The sequence below is a fragment of the Mastigoproctus giganteus genome, chromosome 7 (assembly GCF_048544385.1).
Source record: "Mastigoproctus giganteus isolate SK-2022 chromosome 7, ASM4854438v1, whole genome shotgun sequence".
Classification (NCBI taxonomy): domain Eukaryota; kingdom Metazoa; phylum Arthropoda; class Arachnida; order Uropygi; family Thelyphonidae; genus Mastigoproctus; species Mastigoproctus giganteus.
Window position 1 is genome coordinate 209,771,381 of NC_143581.1, and position 19,620 is coordinate 209,791,000.

At 34.1% G+C, this 19,620-nt stretch overlaps 1 protein-coding gene across 1 annotated transcript in view; it reads right to left on the reverse strand.

Annotated features, from left to right (window-relative positions):
- Positions 1-2,537: 2,537 nt before the first annotated feature.
- The window catches only part of app (Palmitoyltransferase app), a 73,922-nt gene continuing 56,839 nt past the window's right edge, over positions 2,538-19,620 (reverse strand). The window contains exons 8-10 of the mRNA XM_090378551.1: positions 17,867-17,954; positions 13,332-13,479; positions 2,538-2,722 (exon numbers count right to left, since the gene is read on the reverse strand). Of these exons, the coding sequence (XP_090234677.1) occupies positions 2,538-2,722; positions 13,332-13,479; positions 17,867-17,954 (421 nt within the window). The remainder of the gene's footprint in view (positions 2,723-13,331; positions 13,480-17,866; positions 17,955-19,620) is intronic.

Genomic DNA, 19,620 nt, shown 5'->3' on the forward strand with positions numbered 1-19,620 from the left:
ACCAAATTCTAATTATTTAAGAACAGTAAAATAAACTGATTTACATTTAAAAGATACAATGCTACAATTTTAATAATGTTGAGTTTTCAGGTCAATTTGCTTATCTCCAAGTGGGAAAAGTGTTATAAGCAACCAACTCAACCCTGCTTGAAAAACAGCAAGTTCTTCCTTGCAGATGGGACTTGAACCTAAATTACTACATTATGAAGAGCAAATAATATGAATCTTCTTTTTGAAAGATCTGAGGTAATTTGCTCCAATTAATGATACATTATTGGGTTTTCAGATATAAGAGATTCAACTGTATCAGAATGTACACTGAGACAAATCATCCTATCAATCAAATGGTTTGTACAATGCTCAGTACACTGCTTTGGAATACTATTAAAATAAAACAATTATACCAAACAATTATCATCACCATAATGTCCTGTTTTCAGGAAAATAGTTTTTTGATTGGCAGATACAGGGTCATCCACCTCACATATTGAACTTATAGGCAAATAGAATTTGATTTATGCAATTTCAAAGTAAATTATGGTTTTCAATTGGTTCTGAGAATGGATCATCACAAATTAACTGCCTAGCTTATACATTTTCATAAAAGAAAAGATATAAAATAATACCAAACAATTACTAATGACATTTTTGCCACTCACATGGTTGTCATACTGCAAAGAAACTGTCAAGCATTACAGAAAATCCTTGAAAAGAAGCAATCACAAATTTGATATGATTATAAAATGGTATACAGAAAACATCACTTACTCTATCAAGTAGAATTTTGGTCGCACAAGAAAGTTCTATTTTCTCAATGGTGATACTTAAGTAAAAATAAGGTTGGAAACCCATGTTCCAAAATAAATTTTGTGCAGCTCTGTTTCATATTCTTCCTCTGCAGAAACCCAAAAAAGACTTGGAAGGGAGGGAGGCAAGGATGTATAACATAATACATCTTTGAATCATTTTTAAGTCTAATTGAAAATGCAATTAAATAAAGTGCATAGCATTTCTTATCAAAAGTTAGAGCTTTTTCTATTTAATCACACTTATACTAATTTTAAACAGTTGTTTAACAAATCACCAATGGTTAAGAATCAGTCTCACTGATAAATTTATTAAAAATTAAAATTACCTGAAGGACTATACAATTGTACTTTTTTTTTTTTTTTTTTTTTGGAAAATACAGAATCAAAATTAATAATCAGCTACTTCCAAATGAAAACATACTAATGACAACTGTATATAAAATTCTCATTCAATCTGAAGTGAAACTTTCAGGAAGCAAATATGCAGCTTTGTAAGTGAATTGTTTGTTTATAACTGAACTGCCTTTCATGTTGATATTAACACTGGAGGTCAGTTTTCATATTTATGACAGTACAATATTTTTATAAGATAATGATGCCCAAAATTTATTAATCTTTCAGTATATTTCAATTGCAAAATACCACTTAAGTTTAATTTAAATAAATAAAAAAAAATTCTAAAATGACGAGTATAGTACGAATTAATAAAAAAGCAGAACACTACCCTTTCCAATGTAGTTTTGAAGAATTATTTTCAAAACTACACTGAACTTTACTTTTAATTTAAGAGTCCAGTTCTACAGCATATTATATATTAATATAAAAGAAAAATATTATCACACAGACAAACATTTGTACTTTAAAATTTTCATAATGTCTACACTTGAGAAAAAGCAGACACTATTGCGTTAATATATAAATAAAAATATACACGACAGTATATACATACATGACAGTATATCCACTAGCTTTACAACACATGCTCAGTATTTTGCTTTGGAATTCACTTGAAACCTTAAAAACTGAATAAATTAACAAATTTTCTGAATGTTGTTTCTCACCCTTTTGTAGCATACTTGCATTTGGCAGGTGCAGACTTAAACTGATAATAAACATTTCATTCAGAAATTCTGAATGACATTTTAAATTTTTCATTTCTAACACAAACTCCAAAATTACCTGCAAGTGGTCTAGTAATTAAAGAAAGCTGATAATTGTAAAATAAACTAAAATTAAAACTTTGGTAATTTTACAGGTGCACTGTACAAAGTTCTTTTCACTTCATTTTTTTCTCATTTTAAGTTTTGTGTAAACACTTTCTAAAACAAGCTAAAGCCTTCTAAAATCTCTAAATTAAACTACATATATATATATATATAATATAAACCTTATGAAGATAATGTAAAAATTACTGCTTTTTTATTTAGATTTTAGAGCCTTAATGAGTTGGCAGTAAAGACAGAATATATGTTCAAATTAGTAAAGGCATATTCTTTCACTAATTGCTTCAGTTTTTAATGGAATAATGCCTACTTTTCTAATAAAAAATATATACTGTTTCAGTCTTAGATTGTACAAGTAGTCATGTAGTTTTAAAATTACCTTTAGCTTCCCTCCCCTAGTGAATTCACAAATGATATTGAACATCACAGTCACTGAGAAAAATGATGGCACTTTGAAGAAAAAATATTGGAGTCCCTTGGCTCTATATATTACACAAATAATTTACTATACAGCACTTTGTCTCAGCAAAGAAAGCTGACTTCCACCATCTATAGAGTCCTGTTCATTTCCCTCCATCCGCAGTGTGTGCAAAGGAGGCACCACTGTTGATTTGCTGCTAAAATCAGAATCCAGAGGTATACGAGAATGAGGAGTTACTACTGTCATCGATACACTATTACGGCTTGTTCCTAAAAAAAAAAAAAAAAAAAAAAATTACATATGGAAATATCAGCATCTGACTCATAAAACTAGCATTGAGGACAATGCCACTTTTGATCTGACTCATAACTTCAAAAAAAAACACTAAATAACTTGTTCCAAATATAAATTTATTTTTGATTTACATATCATTAGAATCTATTCTCTATGAAGAGATATTAACAAAGCCTAGTAATGAAAGTGTATTTTGAAGAAATGATGAGCACAGTTCAGTCGCACAAAAATTTGATATCAATTCTCAATTACGTATTACTATAGTTCATTAATCATTCAGTTGGCACACAAAAAATATCACAGTAGCAGGTGAATTCGACTACAGAGTTTACCAATTAGTTTTGTGATAAAATTCAAGAAACAGCTGAAAATGAGAAACTTCAAATTTTATTCTTAATTCTGTCACTATATTGGGGGGGGGGGGGGGAGGAGATTGAGTAATAACATACTTGTTATCAAAAAAAAATAAAAAAATAAAATAAAAATAATTTCTCCTAACTGCTTTATGGGCAAATCTTGGGGTCGTAAATTGGACAAAATCAAGAGAAAACCAAAAACCATTAGGAAAATTAACAGAGGAATGTATGAGCAGTGTAATTTTTGCATGGACAATGTGCTGTACAGAATTCATGCCTGTAAAAAAAATTCTCTACGCCAGCATGTTCGGAATAGTATACTGGAGGAATACTAAAATTCGCATGCATTGAAGAAATTCTAATAGCAGAGCTACTCCATTTTGATTTTCAAAAAATCTAGAGATTAGATAGCTGCAAGCTGGAGGAGAGCTTGCAAAAAGATTTTTGGGATAAAACAGAATGAAAGCAGATTTTTGAAAATCTGGAATTTATTTCACTGAAAACATTAATGAATTTTATATTAAGATACAGCCATAAGATTGCTTATAGTAAGTAAGTATGCTTTCAAACATTAGTGTGTATAGAATTTTTATGTCTGTGGATTTAGATTTTGCCATCTTTAGAAATGTTGAGTTTTGTTTATAACAACCTTCTGTATAGATATGGCTGTCAAGAGCATTTCCAAAATTTCATCAGAAAGAGATCATCTGTGGTGTGTGTGTTTTTTTTTTTTTTTTTTTTATGTGGATGAATATGAATATATTCTCACACTGAACACTGCTATGAAAAATTGTAGTAAAAATGCCATTCTTTTCCTTAATGAGTTCTTTAACTCATCCTCAAATTCTTTTGGATTAAAAAATGGACTTGTCTTGCTGCTCCAGTTTTTAGGTCAATCATAATGGGCATTATCAACATTAAGTGCCAGACAGTCTTCTACAGGATTCCCACATACTTTCAGGTTGTCCAGAAGATGCACAGTATTGCACTCTGTAGTTGCCTTCCAAAACTGGCATTGAGGCCAATGTGCCACTTTTGATCTGACTCATAATAACTTTAATGAAACACCAACTGTCTATGACTGAAACTTTATTAAAATAATAATAAAATACACTGACTATAAAGTTAAAAATGATAAAACGATAAATAAAATTAAAATATGCAAAATTAAAAGCAATAAAAACAAACTGTAGCCTTCAAAAGGCTACAGTTTTACTGTTGATACTCCTTTATCAACAGTAAAACTTAACTATCACAGCACATTCTTAAATAACATCAGCAGGATCGCAGCTTGCGGCACATGTTACTGTAGGAGCACGGGCATTATCCACTTTTAATCTGCCTACTTTTATTTTATTTATTTTTTTAAATTAGGAAAGATCACCACGATGAGATACAGTTTGAAATTACTTTATTACATGTAGCAATTGAAAATGGTATTTTTCAAAACCATTCACCACTGCCACTTCTTTTCCTCTATGCAATTTCACTAATAATGCCTGCTGTTTTTGTTCTTCCAAATCCATATATTTTTCACCCCCATATCACTAACAGGAAGCATATTTCTGAATGAAGTGCATAGTTAGCAGAGCTCAGAAAAAAGACTACATTCTATGATAAATGATCTATGCACTAGACATTGTTCTTATGCTTATTTGTTTACAATTACAAACATCAGTTATCACCTACCTTCTTCACTTTTTCTCAATTTATGTATACTTATACATAAATGTATAATAAATTATACATTTCGTGCTACTCAAAATTGAAAAATCAGATCCACATACAGTACACAAAACAAATAGTAAATATTGTTCTCAAATATTACATTGCACTAAATTGGTATCATACTTGAATTACATTAGTAAATGTAATCACCATATAGTGCAAGGAAGCCACAAAGCTTTTGCTGCACTCAAAAAAAAACAAAAAAAAAAAAAAAGTATATAAGACAAAGCAAATTACAGTAAACCCCCGCTATTAGCGGGGGTTACGTTCCTGAGAAATTCCGCAAATACTGAGTTATGGCTCCCATAGTAATAAAGGGGTTCCGTTCCAAAGTATGAAATATATAAGAAAAACTAGTGTAAAATTTTGTCTATGTACCTTCATAATATGACTATGTACATAGACAGCACATAAAGTGTAAAGTGTGTTTAGGGTCTAACGGCACCAGGGGTTTCCCCCATCTCTGTGTAGTCTACATTGTCGTGTGTTACAGAACACTGTAAAGGCCAGAGATTTAAAAGTGTATGGAGACAGCACATAGTGAAATGCAAGCATATGGCATCGAAATGAAAATAAGAAACAATTTAATATTAAATGTAATATTTATTAGAAATTTCAAACCAGCGCCTTTTCTAGCTAAAAAACTCTTATCCCACCAGTGCTATCAAGTTTCGTTAAAGCGTTGATAAAGGAGTTTTGCCTTTTCACGAATGATGAGTGAACTTAACAGAATTTTCTTTTGAGTTCGGTCTTCTATCCACAGATTTAAAGCTTTTTTTCCATTTTTTCTAATTTAACATCACGAGTTACAGAGCAAATTTTTGAAGCAATTAGCGCGTTTTCACGGACACTACGGCAGATTTTTTCTTCCGATTTCTTGATTGATCGTACCGTTGACTCATTGATTTATGTTTTGCCACTGAGGAGACATTTTCACCATTAGAAATTTTATCTAATAACTCAATGTTATTCGCAAATGTCATCACCTTCTTTGATCTTTTCACATTTCCCTTGTTAATCGTTGGCATATTTTTGTATGGGTTAGAAAGAACTTGTCCAAATAAAGTCACTTTCTTCCTTTTAACACACTCGAAAAAGTCTGTTTTACACTGCAAAACAGTAGATTTATCACTTTTGTAAGCATATAAATTTATAAATTGATAACTTTATAAGCATATAAATTAAAAACAAACGACGAAACCTTCCATAGCAAGTGCATAACACATACTGAACAAGGATTAGCGAGAAACATCCATGCTCGCAATTTTATCACCCCTCTCCCCCCACCCACTGAGTGCTGTTTTGACCGGGGAAGATAAATTTAGCCACTCCCATGTTTTTTTTATGGCGGAAAATGTTCACGGCGCTTTAAAATTCACATTTTTTTTAGGTTTCATTTTATATTAAATCAGCGACCGTGAATATGCGAAACCACGAATAGCGGGGGTTTACTGTATATGCTTCCCTCCAGTTGACCTTTGAATTTATTCAAACTGTCAGCCTCAACTACCTGCAGGGGCAACTTGTTCAGCAATAAATGACTCACTGGCTAAAAGAAAACTTCCTATAATCTATCTAAACCTTAGCCCCTGTAATTTGAATTTATGGCCCCTACTTCTGGAATTCTTTATAATGATGAAAATTCCACCTTCATTCAATTTACTAACCCCTCTCAGAACCTTATAAACCTCAATCTGGTCACCTCTGAGGTGTCTGGTTGCTAAGCTCTGTAGTCCACTTAATCGAAATTTTTCCTTGTATGGTCATCCTTTTGCTGGTCTTGCCATTCAAGTTGCCATCTTTTGGACCCTTTCCAGAAGCTCAATCTTTTTTTCGGATGAGGTCACCATACTTGAACAATATTCCAAATGTGGTCTTACAATTTGTCTTATAACAGTGGGATTATGATCATTCTATCTCTAGAGGTTATGTTATTTGTTATTTTGATTTTTAGGAGCATTAGCAACTAAGGCCATATTGCTCCGGGATATGCAATGGTCATTCCCTGACCTTTCTGCATCTTCCGTATTTGGTGCTGACTGGTTTGAACCCCAGTCTAATCAAGAAGCGTGTGCTACGCACTGCTGCTCCTTCCCACCTGGCTACAGAGGCGCCATCTCTAGAGGTAATTATCGACAGGAATGCATGGGCTTTCCTGGCTGCCAGTTTATACTGTTCAGAAAACTTCATATCTACCCATATCATAATTCCCAGAGCTCTCTCTTCCTCTATTGCCTTTAATTCAACTGATCCATGTGTTATTCTGGGTTGTTATTCCCCAAGTGTAAGGCATTGCATTTAGCAGCACAAAAACATAGCCATTCTCTGACAATTTTTGAATTCTGTTCATTATTAATTAGCATCACACCACACACAAAAATTATATATAGCAAATGCCATGGTAAATGTGCAATCCACATTATTTTATGCAATATTATATGTAGACAAAAACACACTACTAAGGAGAAATTAAAATAAGTAGAAATTTGTAGCTTTTTTTTTTTTTTTTTAAATTCTAAATTTAATGGTGAGGCCATAGTTTTACTATATTTTTTTTTCCAAAAAAAGACAGAAAAACTACATGACAGTGAGAGGGAGAAGGGAAGAGGGGGGGGTCAAAAAAGTCAAAAAGACAAAAGTGTCCGTAGTAAATCCACAAAGTTGGCAGGTATGTGTATTTTAAATTTCCAATTTTTTTTTTTTGCACATACAATTCACATTAAATGAAATTGAATTAAAATTATTAATAATAATTAAGATACAGAGTTATATATTTGATTAAAAAATACCATGCAAAAGTGTGTTTAGGGTCTAATATATGAAAAAGCTGTTATGAATGGAAACTAGAATGAAAATTATCAATTTGGTATAGAAAATGCTTCTGTTTCTAAATTCAGACAAATATGAGAGTGATCAAGTCAACGTAAAACTGAAGATGTTCACACAAAAATTCATAATATGTATGATCTTTTAATGAATATCAAAAATTCTTTTTTATAACTATTCATATTATATAATATTATTATTATTATTTTTTTGCTAGTTGTTGGCGCATCGGCTTCTGTGGCTATAATGCACCTTACTCTGATCCAAGCCCGAGGCAGGATTCGAACCTGCGACCTTTGGATTGCCAGGCAGGCACTTTACCCACCTGGCTATATAATATTATACACATATAATTCATATTATATAACAGTTGTTACTGTTATAACTAAAATATTTCAAAGTAGATTAGAGTAAATCTTAACAAAAAAAAAAAAAAAAAAAAACAATCATTACCTACTGCCTATTTCTCACTTTATATACAAGTTAATAGTCTTGCAACTCATTTTTATGGTATTATGTATTAAGCACAATCATGTTAGTTAACTGTTAGTTATTACGTATGTCACAACATGCATAAGGTATCAAGATATCCTATTTAGAAGCTCCGCATTCATCCTTTTGGCTTTTAAAAAAAAAGTCACACTAACACATATCATTCAGAAATACTGAGAAATGGCTGTGTTATCATTTAGATTTTACAATTTCTAAATTTAAAATTTAGACTAATCAGTTGCTTTTTCTCAATTAGAAAGTTTTTCATCATTGTTTTAGTCTAAAAACATCACTGGGTTTACTCCTGAGATGAACATAAATCAATTTTATTTGAATAAAAAGAAAAACACAGTAGTTGTATGGGATGTTAACTCTTCAGGATGTGTATTTAGCTGCACCAGCTATACAATTGGGGCCGAGCTGCAACTCCTCACACTACAGCCACTGTATTTTTATTATTACTTTGTTTTCTTTAGATAATCAGTTTATGTTCATTTCAGGAGTACACCAATGACGTGTCTGGACTAAACCAAGGAACAACTTTTCTACAAAAAAAAAAAAAAAAAAAAAAAAAGTGGATAAGACAAAATTTAAATTTAGAAATCATAAAATTTAAGTGTAAATACTTATCCAATTTTCACAATAAATTCAAACATTTCAGCCCAAATACAACAAAAAAGGTTAACAAATATACTAAACCGAAAAATAAGCAAGATAGAATCCCCTCCCACACACAAATGGTTATAAAAGTCCTTAGCTGTTTGTAAAAATGAAAACTGTAAAAGCATCAAACTTTTTACCCAGTTTGAGAAACAAAAAACAGCTCCCACGTTCCCTACCAGAGGACAAAATTGCATATTAAGCCATAATAAGTTCAGGGCAGAACTAGACAAACATTTGGAGTGAATGGATAGGTGAAATGGAAAGGGTGTTTTTTTTTTTTTTTTTTGGCTGATGCTATAAGCTTGCTTTCTTGCATCATATGCCCTACTAATGCTAATTGCAGTATATGTATATAACAGGAAAGTAGCCTTTTTTACATTACTCTGTTGTACTATGTGAAAAAGAATAAAGCCAACAGATGCTGAAACAAGCCATAGCCTTAATAGTGTACCTTTTATCTAAAAATAATCATTGTTTATCATGGCTTTCTGCAGTTTTCAAACATGTAGCAAGGCTGTGTTTACAAAACTACTAATTATAAGCTCTGAAGAAATCAACCGATGAACTGGCTGCCTTCAGTGCTCACAACACTTTGGTACACATTTTACTTCTCAAATTGTTGATGTTCCTTGGAGCAGTCCCAGGAAGGTTCTTTGTATTTACATGCACCAATATTCCTATAAAATCACAATGGTGCATCAAATTACTGTCTTTAATTCAACCAAACCAAGTATATAAGTTATTTTAGGTTAATATTATCCAAGTGTAAGGCCTTGAATTTTGCTACATTAAAACACAGTTGCCACTTTTCTGACCATCAATGACTCTCCCAATCTTTATATTGTTTGCAAATTGATATCATGCCCTTTATCCCTTCAATGATGTCATTTATGAAAATTAGAAACAGCAGTGGTTTAAGAACTGATACATGCGGGAATTCACCTTTGATGATCTTTATCCGCATATAAGCCTAAATGTGCAATTTTTTGCCTAGTCAGCACTGAATAAAGTGGAAACAGAACTATCATGGTTGGCAAATGAGTCCTGGACCGATAAAGCACATTTTCATTGAATAGGAGCAGTGAATAATCATAATTATTGTGTTTGGCTCTTAAATCAACTACATCAACTTCAAGCAGGTCCATCTTCCATTCTCCAAAAGTTGACTGTATTGTGTGATTTTACCACTTCATTTATCCTTGAGACTTTTTTTTTTTTTTTTTGAACGGTCCACTTCTGATAGAATGGGAACTATATCCATTACAAAACTGCAATAAAACAGTGTTAAAAGAAGGAATTATATTGTGTTTACGGGAAGAGTGCCTCAAGACGATCTTTACACATGGTGTGTTGCCACATATTAGCATCAGCCAAAAAAAAAAAAAAAAACACACACACACTTCCCATTTCACCCAGCCAGTCACTCCAAATGTTTGTCTAGTTCAGCCTTAAATTTATTTAAGGCTATTATCAACTTCCACAACAGATGGAAGTCTGTTCCAGCTCGTTAACTACCCACTGGTTAAAGGCTAACTTCCGCACATCTACAACTGTCGTTCCTCAATTTGAATCTATGCCCCCCCTCAGGTTCTTAATCTGAGAAAGAGGAGATATCCCACCAGCATTGAGCCTACTCAATGCTGATGGGATACCTCCTCTTTCTCAGATTAAGACCTTATTATGCCTCAATCAGATCGCCTCAACAAGTTTCTAGTATACTGTATGAAACATTTGCACCTGATTAAATAATCTGAAGGAATTCTCCCAATGTTTAGCCTCCACATCTACCAAACTTTATCTCTGCAGAATTTTGGTTATGGGGATATTTGAAGCAGTAGTGTTTACAGGTCCTATTTCTGTAGTAGTAAAAAAAAAAAAAAAAAAAGGACTCCAAGGAACCCTAAAAGATTTCAGCAAGTCAGTAGAGAGGGATGAAAACTTCAGGAGTTTCCAGCCATCTATACTGACTTGCTGCAGGCAAGTTTGAATGCTATTCATTTTCTACTTTAAAGTTACAGAACAATGAAGTGGACCTATAGAGCATCTTTGATATATTGTATAATGGCAATTCCTGAAACTTTAGTATTTCAATAAAACCTTGGCCCTCTGGTGGTGAACAATGGAGTTTTTTTTTTTTTGAAAAACAGACTTAAATTTTAAGCCTGACTGCTAAGGTTTACTTTCTCTGAGATTCTGCTTTACAGTTTTTATTTCTTAAAAATAGCTAAGGACTTTACACTGAGTTGGCTTTGCATTGACATCTACTTGTGCAAGAATGGACTGGTCTGTGATGATTGTGAAGGCTCAAATCGGGAATGGCTGATACGATTGTAGTGATCAGTTTGAGTGTCTACAATGAAAACAGGGTTGACACAGATCTTTCTGACTTCAAACATGGAATGATTGTGGGGGCAAGATGCACAGGTGCCAGTATCTCGACAACAGCTGACATGGTTAAGTGCTCCCATTCTGTGATGTCACAAGTCTAGCTCGAGGTTCAACAGCAGTCGAATAACCAGCCAAAGGTCCCACATCATGTGCTTCATCTCATAACACAGCAGTGATACAGCAAGTGGCTCAGCTATCCACCCAACATAAAGTAGGAACAGCAAAATTAATATCCACATGTACTGTGTGTCAGATAGTAGCTTGTATAGGCTATGGCACTTGATGACCATAATGGGTACCCATGCTCACTGCAAGACACAAGAAACTGTCCCCTGCATGGGCACAGCACACCAATACTGAACTACTGAAATGTGGAAAGTTGTCACCTGGTCTGATGAATCCAGTTTCCAACTCTATCAAGCTGATGGGTTTATCTACATTTGGAGAAAGCAAGAGAAGGCCATGCACTTGGATGCACTAGTGGTATTTGGAAGGCAGTGATTTTATGACATGGGGAATGTTTTCATGACATCAGTATTAATCATATAGTGCAAGGCAGCCACAAGCTTTTAGTTAGCTCCCTGTTAGAGTTTCATAACTTCAGGCATCCCCTTACCTAAAGAATTCCTCATGTGTGAATGCAGATGCAATGTACTCATTCAGTTTGTAAGCAACCTGAGCAGGATCATTAACAGTCAAACCATCGATATTGAGTGGACCAATCTGATTCATTCCTTCCTTCTAGCGTTTACATAAGTAAAGAAGTGTTTGCTGTTTTTCTTTGCATCCTTTGCCAAAGGTTTTCGTAATCTGCCTTCACTTGCCTGACATCCTTTGTGACTAGATTGCGGACTAGTTTATATCTACTACTATTTAACAAAAAAAAATCTTGCCAACATCAGCTGTTGAGACAACAAACAAGAATTGTTGAAATGTGTGCAAGCATTTCTTTGATTATCAGATAAATATGTCTATATATTCCCTGTTTTCCTCCTAACTAGCAGTTTTCCCAAACCCTTAAGGTATCCTCAATGACACTGGCAAAAACTCTTGCACCACCTTTATTCAAATAAATACAGTCTACAAAATAAATTCTTGCTTCTACATACAAGTGTGGATCACACTGATAAAAATTCCACCCCTAGAGCCTTGCAGACTCCATCAAGTTTAGAGTTAACCCACAAGGCTTTTAGCATATTATAGATCAGAATAGACATTCTGATCTATTTTGTGGCATTTTTTCAGTATGGTCCTATATTTGTTCAACAAATTACCAGGTCATGCTTGTTTAATATCATTAGTCCCCATATGATATAATAATGCTCTCTTTACCTTCCGTTAAAATCGGACAATTTGCTAACAAAATGTCACCCATTTCACTGACAATAGAATCTCCCAATAAAACAATCTCCTTCAACTAGAACAGCATGCACTTGACTATTCTGTTCTGGGATCCAAATTGGAAGTGCATCACTTGGCAGGGTCACAAGATACTTCAGTCCTGAAGAGCTCCCAGTTACATTTATTTCTAGGGCAAGCACCCATTTCCTCAGTGACTCAAATCCTTCCAGTAATGCACCAAGTTTTAATTTTTGATTGGTATATAACTGGTTTCAGGAACATGACAATGAATTCTGCTCCCTCAAGTGTCCACTCAACTCACCTGATCTCAACCTAACTGAGCATGTTAGTGACTTACTGGAAAGTATATTTGGTGCTACAGCCATACACTAGCAATGTGTGGGCATTACTAGTCACATTGTACAATTTATAGGTCGTAATACTATGGGACACCTTGCAATGATTTGTGGAGTCCATGCCAAGACAAGTATGGGCTGTATTACAGACAAAATGTGGTCCCATGAATTAGGTAGGTGTTGCTAATGCAAAGCCAACTCAGTGTAGAGCTATCCTGTATATATTAATATTATATACATTAATTAAATATATTGCAGATTGATAAAACCGTCATTTAAAAAATTATGCATATTCAGGCATTGATTTTTCCATGATGTTTTAATACTTCTGTTTTAACTGTGCTATTAGCACTGTCATTAACAAAAATGAGCCAGCATTTACAGTTAGCTTAAAACAGATCTCCCATGAAATGTTAAGATGTATTTATCATTACCATGTAGTGAAGTGTTCTGATATGGGACTTCTCTTGTTCCATGATAACCACCATTAGCTGGCTTGATAGTGGTATTAATAGTTCCATAAACTCCCGATGAAGTAGGTGTCTGTGTAGTTTCAAGTACAGGGGCTGAAGGTACTCCATTCTATAAATGTTTTAACAATAATTAGAAAATTATATTACAATTAACAGATCTGTCAAAAGCAAGAAAACAAAAATTCAAAGCATGGGAGAGAAGGGAAGGAGTGATATGTACAATTACTCAAATCATGCCAATGATTTGAGTAATTGTACAATTACTCAAATCATGCCAATGCTATTTTTAGTTGCAAACTTACAGGAAAGAAATCTATGTATATGCTATGACAATACAGCTATATATATAGCCATAAACAAAATTTCTAACAGTAATGTTTTAATTGCCCACTCAATTTGCTTTCTTTTGCTGTTTCTTATAGAACAAGCAAAAAAAAAAAAAAAAAAAAAAAAGACTGAGGCTATGTAAAGCACTGATCTCAAATTGTGAGTCTACCATGAGTGACCCATAGTATACCTTATTAATATGTGAGTGAGCGAGTGATCTTAGCTTTTATGACACATGAGCAACTAAGGTCAATACTTAAATATGTTAAAAACAACAGTTACCTACAAATAGGTTACTATGTGCAAATGTACAAAGGGTTAAAAACAAGTAAATTGAGATACAAAAAAAAACGTAAAGAGACAGAAGTATACACAATGACTATTAAAAATCATTTATATATGGGTATACAGATTTATAGTTTAAAAAAATTTCAGACATATTGTCAACGTCAAGTAAAATCTGACTGGGCATATAAGACTCAAGCAGATGGTTAAAATTGCTAAAACAAAGGCATGCATTTAAAAAAATCCAAACATCCAATTAAAATATTGTTTGATGGTTAAAATGGTGTCACAATGCTCACACATAGGAGGATCATCAGTCCTCAGCAGAAAAGTGTGTCAGATGTCTGTGTCCTATGCACAGCCAAGCTAGAACAACTTCCACTTTACAGTTCTTGCACAGACTACACTGCCAATGTTTCATTACAGGCTTAATCTCCTATAATTTGTTTACAGCCTGCCCATGCCACAAGTGTTGCCACTGGGAAATTAGTTCCTTTCATATTATTTGCCGGTAGTCTGTATAGGGGACTAACAGAATAATAATAATAATAATAACAGAATTATAAAGAGTTACTGCTGAGTCTGCTAAAACATTTAAGATCCCAGTGTGGCTAGGCAGCCAACAGAAATGAATATCAAATTCAAATTGAGACAGAAAGCGTCTGATGTACTCATAACAGGAATGGATGAGGATTAAACCTCATCAATGACAAGGCCTGCAATGAACTGAGAGAATCGGTATACATAATACATTTTTGGTGGTGGTTTGTATGCATGTTTGTACAGCTCTGCAGTACACTCTTGCATGGAAGAGAAGGGAAGGTTGTTGTTTGTTTGTTTATTTGGTTTTTAGGAGCATTAGCAACTAAGGCCATACTGTTCCAGGAATATGTGGTGGTCATTCCCTGACCTTTTCGCATCCTCCATATTTGGTAGTCATGGGCTCGAACCCCAGTCTAATCAAGAAGCATGTGCTACGCACTGCTGCTCCTGCCCACCTGGCTATGGAGGCACCTAGAAGGGAAGGAAATATGTATGAAGGAAGGCTGTTCGAATAATATGCATTCGGAATGCTTGAGAGTATACAGGGTGCCCTCCTTGGCAATCTGTACAAATAGCTCCAGGTCCTAATGGTATTTTTCCATTTGTTCTCAAAACCTGTGCTTCTGAACTTACTTCTGTTCTTTGCTGCCTTTTTTCACTTTATTATTCCAAAGGTGTTTTTCCCTCTGCTTGGAAATTTGCTCATATCCAGCCAGTTCCTAAAAAGGGTGACAAATTCCTTCCTCCCATCCAATTATCATCCCATTGCAATTACTTCTACTCTTTCTGAAGTAATGGAGAAATCTATTAACTGCCAACTTTTAAACTACCTAGTAACCTTCTGTCTGATCAACAATTGCCAGTATGGATTCCGTCAGTGTTGATCCACGGGTGATATTCTGGCTTATGTTACCCATTTATGGACAAATTCAATGGAGAAGTTCGGTGAAACACAAGCAGTTGCTCCTGACATCTCAAAGGCTTTCGATCGTGTTTGGCATAAAAGGTCTTCTAAACAAGCTTCCATCTTATGGTTTGCTAACTGTTTTTTTGTAATTGGTTATCCAGTTTTCTCTCTGATCGCTCATTGAGGGTATGGTAGATGGCTCTGTGTTCTTACTTCTCCACTAATGCTGGTGTCAACCAAGGTTCAGTTCTTTCCCCCACTCTTTTCCTTTTGTATATTAATAACCTTCTTCCACTGACTGGAAATCCTATCCATAGTTTTGGAGATGATAGCACATTGCATTCCACTTTCCAGTTTGAGAAACCTTGCCCTGCTACTAATAGGCTGTTAGTAGCCTATACTTTTGGAACTTAAAACACCTCAGCAGATTTGGAATGCAAGTCCTTACCGGGCAGTTTAAGTAGGCTGCCTTAATGGAAATTGGAGGCTACCAGGTGTTGAATACAAGGATGAGGACTCAGACAGGAATGAAATTCCCATCCTTTCACATCAATAGTTTATTAACATCTTGTTTTTTTCAATTCAGAGCAGATCTCTTCTTTGGAGACATGAAGAATATTCCACTCTGATATTACACCAAGTGAGAAGGGGTCTGACTTTTAGTGGGGGTTTATGATGGTAGGTACTGCCCCTCTTGATGTAGCTTTCTATTTGCTGGGTATATTTTGGACATGAGGCTTAAACTAAAAGGTCACCAGAATGCAATCTTTTTCATAGAGTCCGGAGAGCCTGCCAACCCTTCTAATATTTTCTGGATGGAGAAGGATCACATTTTCCCTGACTGTCTGCTGTCCAGTTCAATGGAGAATGAGGAAAGGTGGTATCACTGATGGTGAGGTAACTTCAGTTCTGGGTCTTTCGACAGAAGTGTGTCATCTGACTCATCTAATCAATTAGGTAGGGTTTCTGATGTCCTAAACACCTCACTCACCATAGAGCCCTATGAGGGGATGCCCATTCATGAACTAGCAAGTACTGCATACGTGAATGGAATGGCAAGTTTGCCAGAGCACAACGCCCACATTACAAACAATGTCTCGACCCTATCCTGCAGGGAAGGAGAGTTACTGAGCTCCCAGTGATGCTAACATGGAAGCCCAGCAGCATCATGGGGAGTCCCCCAACACACAGGTGCCCACATCGAGGGGTTATTAATAAGTAATGTTACACTGCCCTAAAAAGAGAAGTGTAATGTTACTTATTAATTTATTTAATAAGTGCAGAATCCGACAGCCCAATATTGATTTAACTTCCATGATGAGTGATGTCAAAAGGTGTGAAAACGTGTTTCAAAATGTGAGCTATTTAGTCCCTAAGACTAACAATAAACGACGGTACATCTACAATCAGAATTACATCTGTTTTTCACAGAAAGGCAAAAACAGAAGTCTAACATGAGGCGATGATCTCTCAAAACAAAAAGAAAACGAAAACAAAAAAATATTAAGTCTAATCGTATATATATTGTAAACTTATTAATAAAGCTCAGGGCATTAACTTAAATTCCCATTCCTTTTTGGCATCTCTCATTTTGTGAGTTAAATAGTCATAGGGTTGTGAAGTTCTACTGCTCAGGTGCTAATCAGCATCGAAATGGCTGTTTGGATGAAGGAGTTATCCATTGATCTAGTGAAACATTGTGGTGGTAACTTCAATTTCAGAGATCAATGCCTTATACTAGACCTTGTGTCTTTCTTTGGGTGGTCTATTAATAAAAAAAAAAACAAAAAACCTATTATAGATATATTGTAAACTTATTGAGGTGGCATAGAGCATTAATTAACTTATGTTCTGAAACTTCTGTCATTACAGTAACAATCAGCTGTGTTAAAAATAACATTATGCCAATGATTTTTGGTTATAAATTTTGTTCATCTAAAACAGTGAAATATTCCAGCATATATAGTTATATAACTTCATCAGGATATAAATAAGAAAACCATTAGTTGGCTTTATTAGTAGTATTAATAGTTAGTAGCATTAACAGGCAGATATTCAATTATCAGTGGGATGTTCACTACTGTGTTTTTTTTAATAGATAATTGTTATCACAAAGCTTTCACTTCCTTTGGATTTCTCATAAATGACTGCCTCCTCATGTTGGCCTCATTTTCTTATTTCTACCTCTTATCCATGACCCACACTCAGCTTTAATGAGATTATTATAAACTCGGTAATATCAATTGGTATAGGAGGAGAGGAAGCAGTCAAGGTTATGTGCAAATCTGAGTCTCCCCTAAGCCAATCAGCACACAGTCAGCCAAAATTTTTACCATAATGAAGCTACTGCTCATACAAAAAAAAAAAAAAATAAATAAATAAAACACTGGTTATTATTATTAAAAGATAGTAACTTCAAAAGTCCTTGTGTTACCTTTGGCTGTGAGGATTTAACAGTTCCATAATTACCTCTGAGAGCTATCTGACTTTCTGGTATCACAATGCCTCTTCGATCTATTAGGCTGGTGGCGGGGGGAGAGAAACAGATAACAAAATAAATGAATTGTAATCAGACTGTTTTAAGTTTTACGATTTACATTTAAATGTAAATTCTTGTAGAAAATGTATATCTATTTACCTTATTAAAAGTGTTCAATAAAAGGAATAAAAGAAAATTATTTATGGTTATACAGTTATGAGCAAAAAGACAAAGAAATTAAAAAAAAAAAAAAAAAATTAGTATACTCCAAAACTTAGGACTATGATTGTACCCTGTTACCAAAAGTATTGGAACTTTAATAGAAAAGATAACAACAGCTTTGATTTGAATATGGTGTTAAGCTATAATGTCTTTTGGGCTGTCTGTGGAATCTCCATCAATTTATGATCTCCATTTCTCCAGCAGAAGAATCTTTATTCGGGCAAGCAATGGCTTCCAAGGACAAGCCCTCTCACATCTTTCCACTTCATTTCTCAGTAGTTTTCACTAGAATCTGACCAGGATTCTAGGCAGGTCAGTCCTCCAGTGTCATGTGGAAAATAACAACACTGATTTAATCAAGTATTATTATTTCAATTAGGATAAGGTTACAGAAAGAGAAAAAAAATAATTACAGCTTTCTTACATTTGTTGGTTGGTTGATATGTTGTTTAATGGCACAAAGGCTGCTAAGGCCATATTGTGCATGATTCTATTCGGTAGTGCAATTACCAGTGGGTAATTGCACTACCAATTACCAGTGCAATTACCTGTAAAATAATCCCGTCTGCTTTAAGAAATAAAAGAACTCAGCTAGATTTGCATTGTCTCCAATCAGACGGGGTAATGTCAACAGTTCTTGCAGATATAAAAGCGATTTGAAAATTTTGTTTCGATAATTATTATAATGATTGCAATTTATTAGAATATGCCTCACTGTAAGTGTAGTCTGACAAAATGTACAAATAGGCGGATCTTCCCCCTTGAGTAGATAAATATGGGTTAGATAAGTATGCCCAATATGCGTTCTAGCCAGGATCACCTCCTCTTGCCTATTTGATCACATGCTTGATGGCCACAACTTAGGTTCCTGTTTAAGTTGAAGCAGTTTATTGCTGCACTGAGCCTGCAAGATTTGCAACCATTGCTCTTCACACACGTTTTTTTATGACTATTTCTTACATTTGTGTTTAATGAGCTCGCACACAAAGATTAAAACATGTTATAAGCCATTAACAAGTAGACATGCAAAAAGGTATTAATTTCATTAGTTTTGTTTGGAAATCTTGACTGCTGTTTGGAAATCATATTTTGTTAGAAAACAAGAGCTTAGATTAGAGTAATTTACTTAACACGTTCACTGTCCAGGGAATCACATGTGATGCACAATCGTTTTTTGTAATAAGTTCAGGCATCATATGTGATTCCCAAGTGTCTTGCCAGCTTAAACATTTTTAAAAAATTGGACTTCTGACCTATGTTTTTAATCTTTTGTGGACTTATTAACAAGAAAATATTTTTTTAGAAAAGTTAATGAACCTGCATAAAAGTTTCCTAGTTTTTACACATAGCTACATCAAATATTTCAAATTACATGCAATGTTAGGAGTAAATAAAACAGATTTCAAAATATTAAGAAAAGTGTATTTTATTTCAGAAGTACAAAAAACTGAAAAAAAAGACTAATTTTTATGTTTATTTTCAAAACA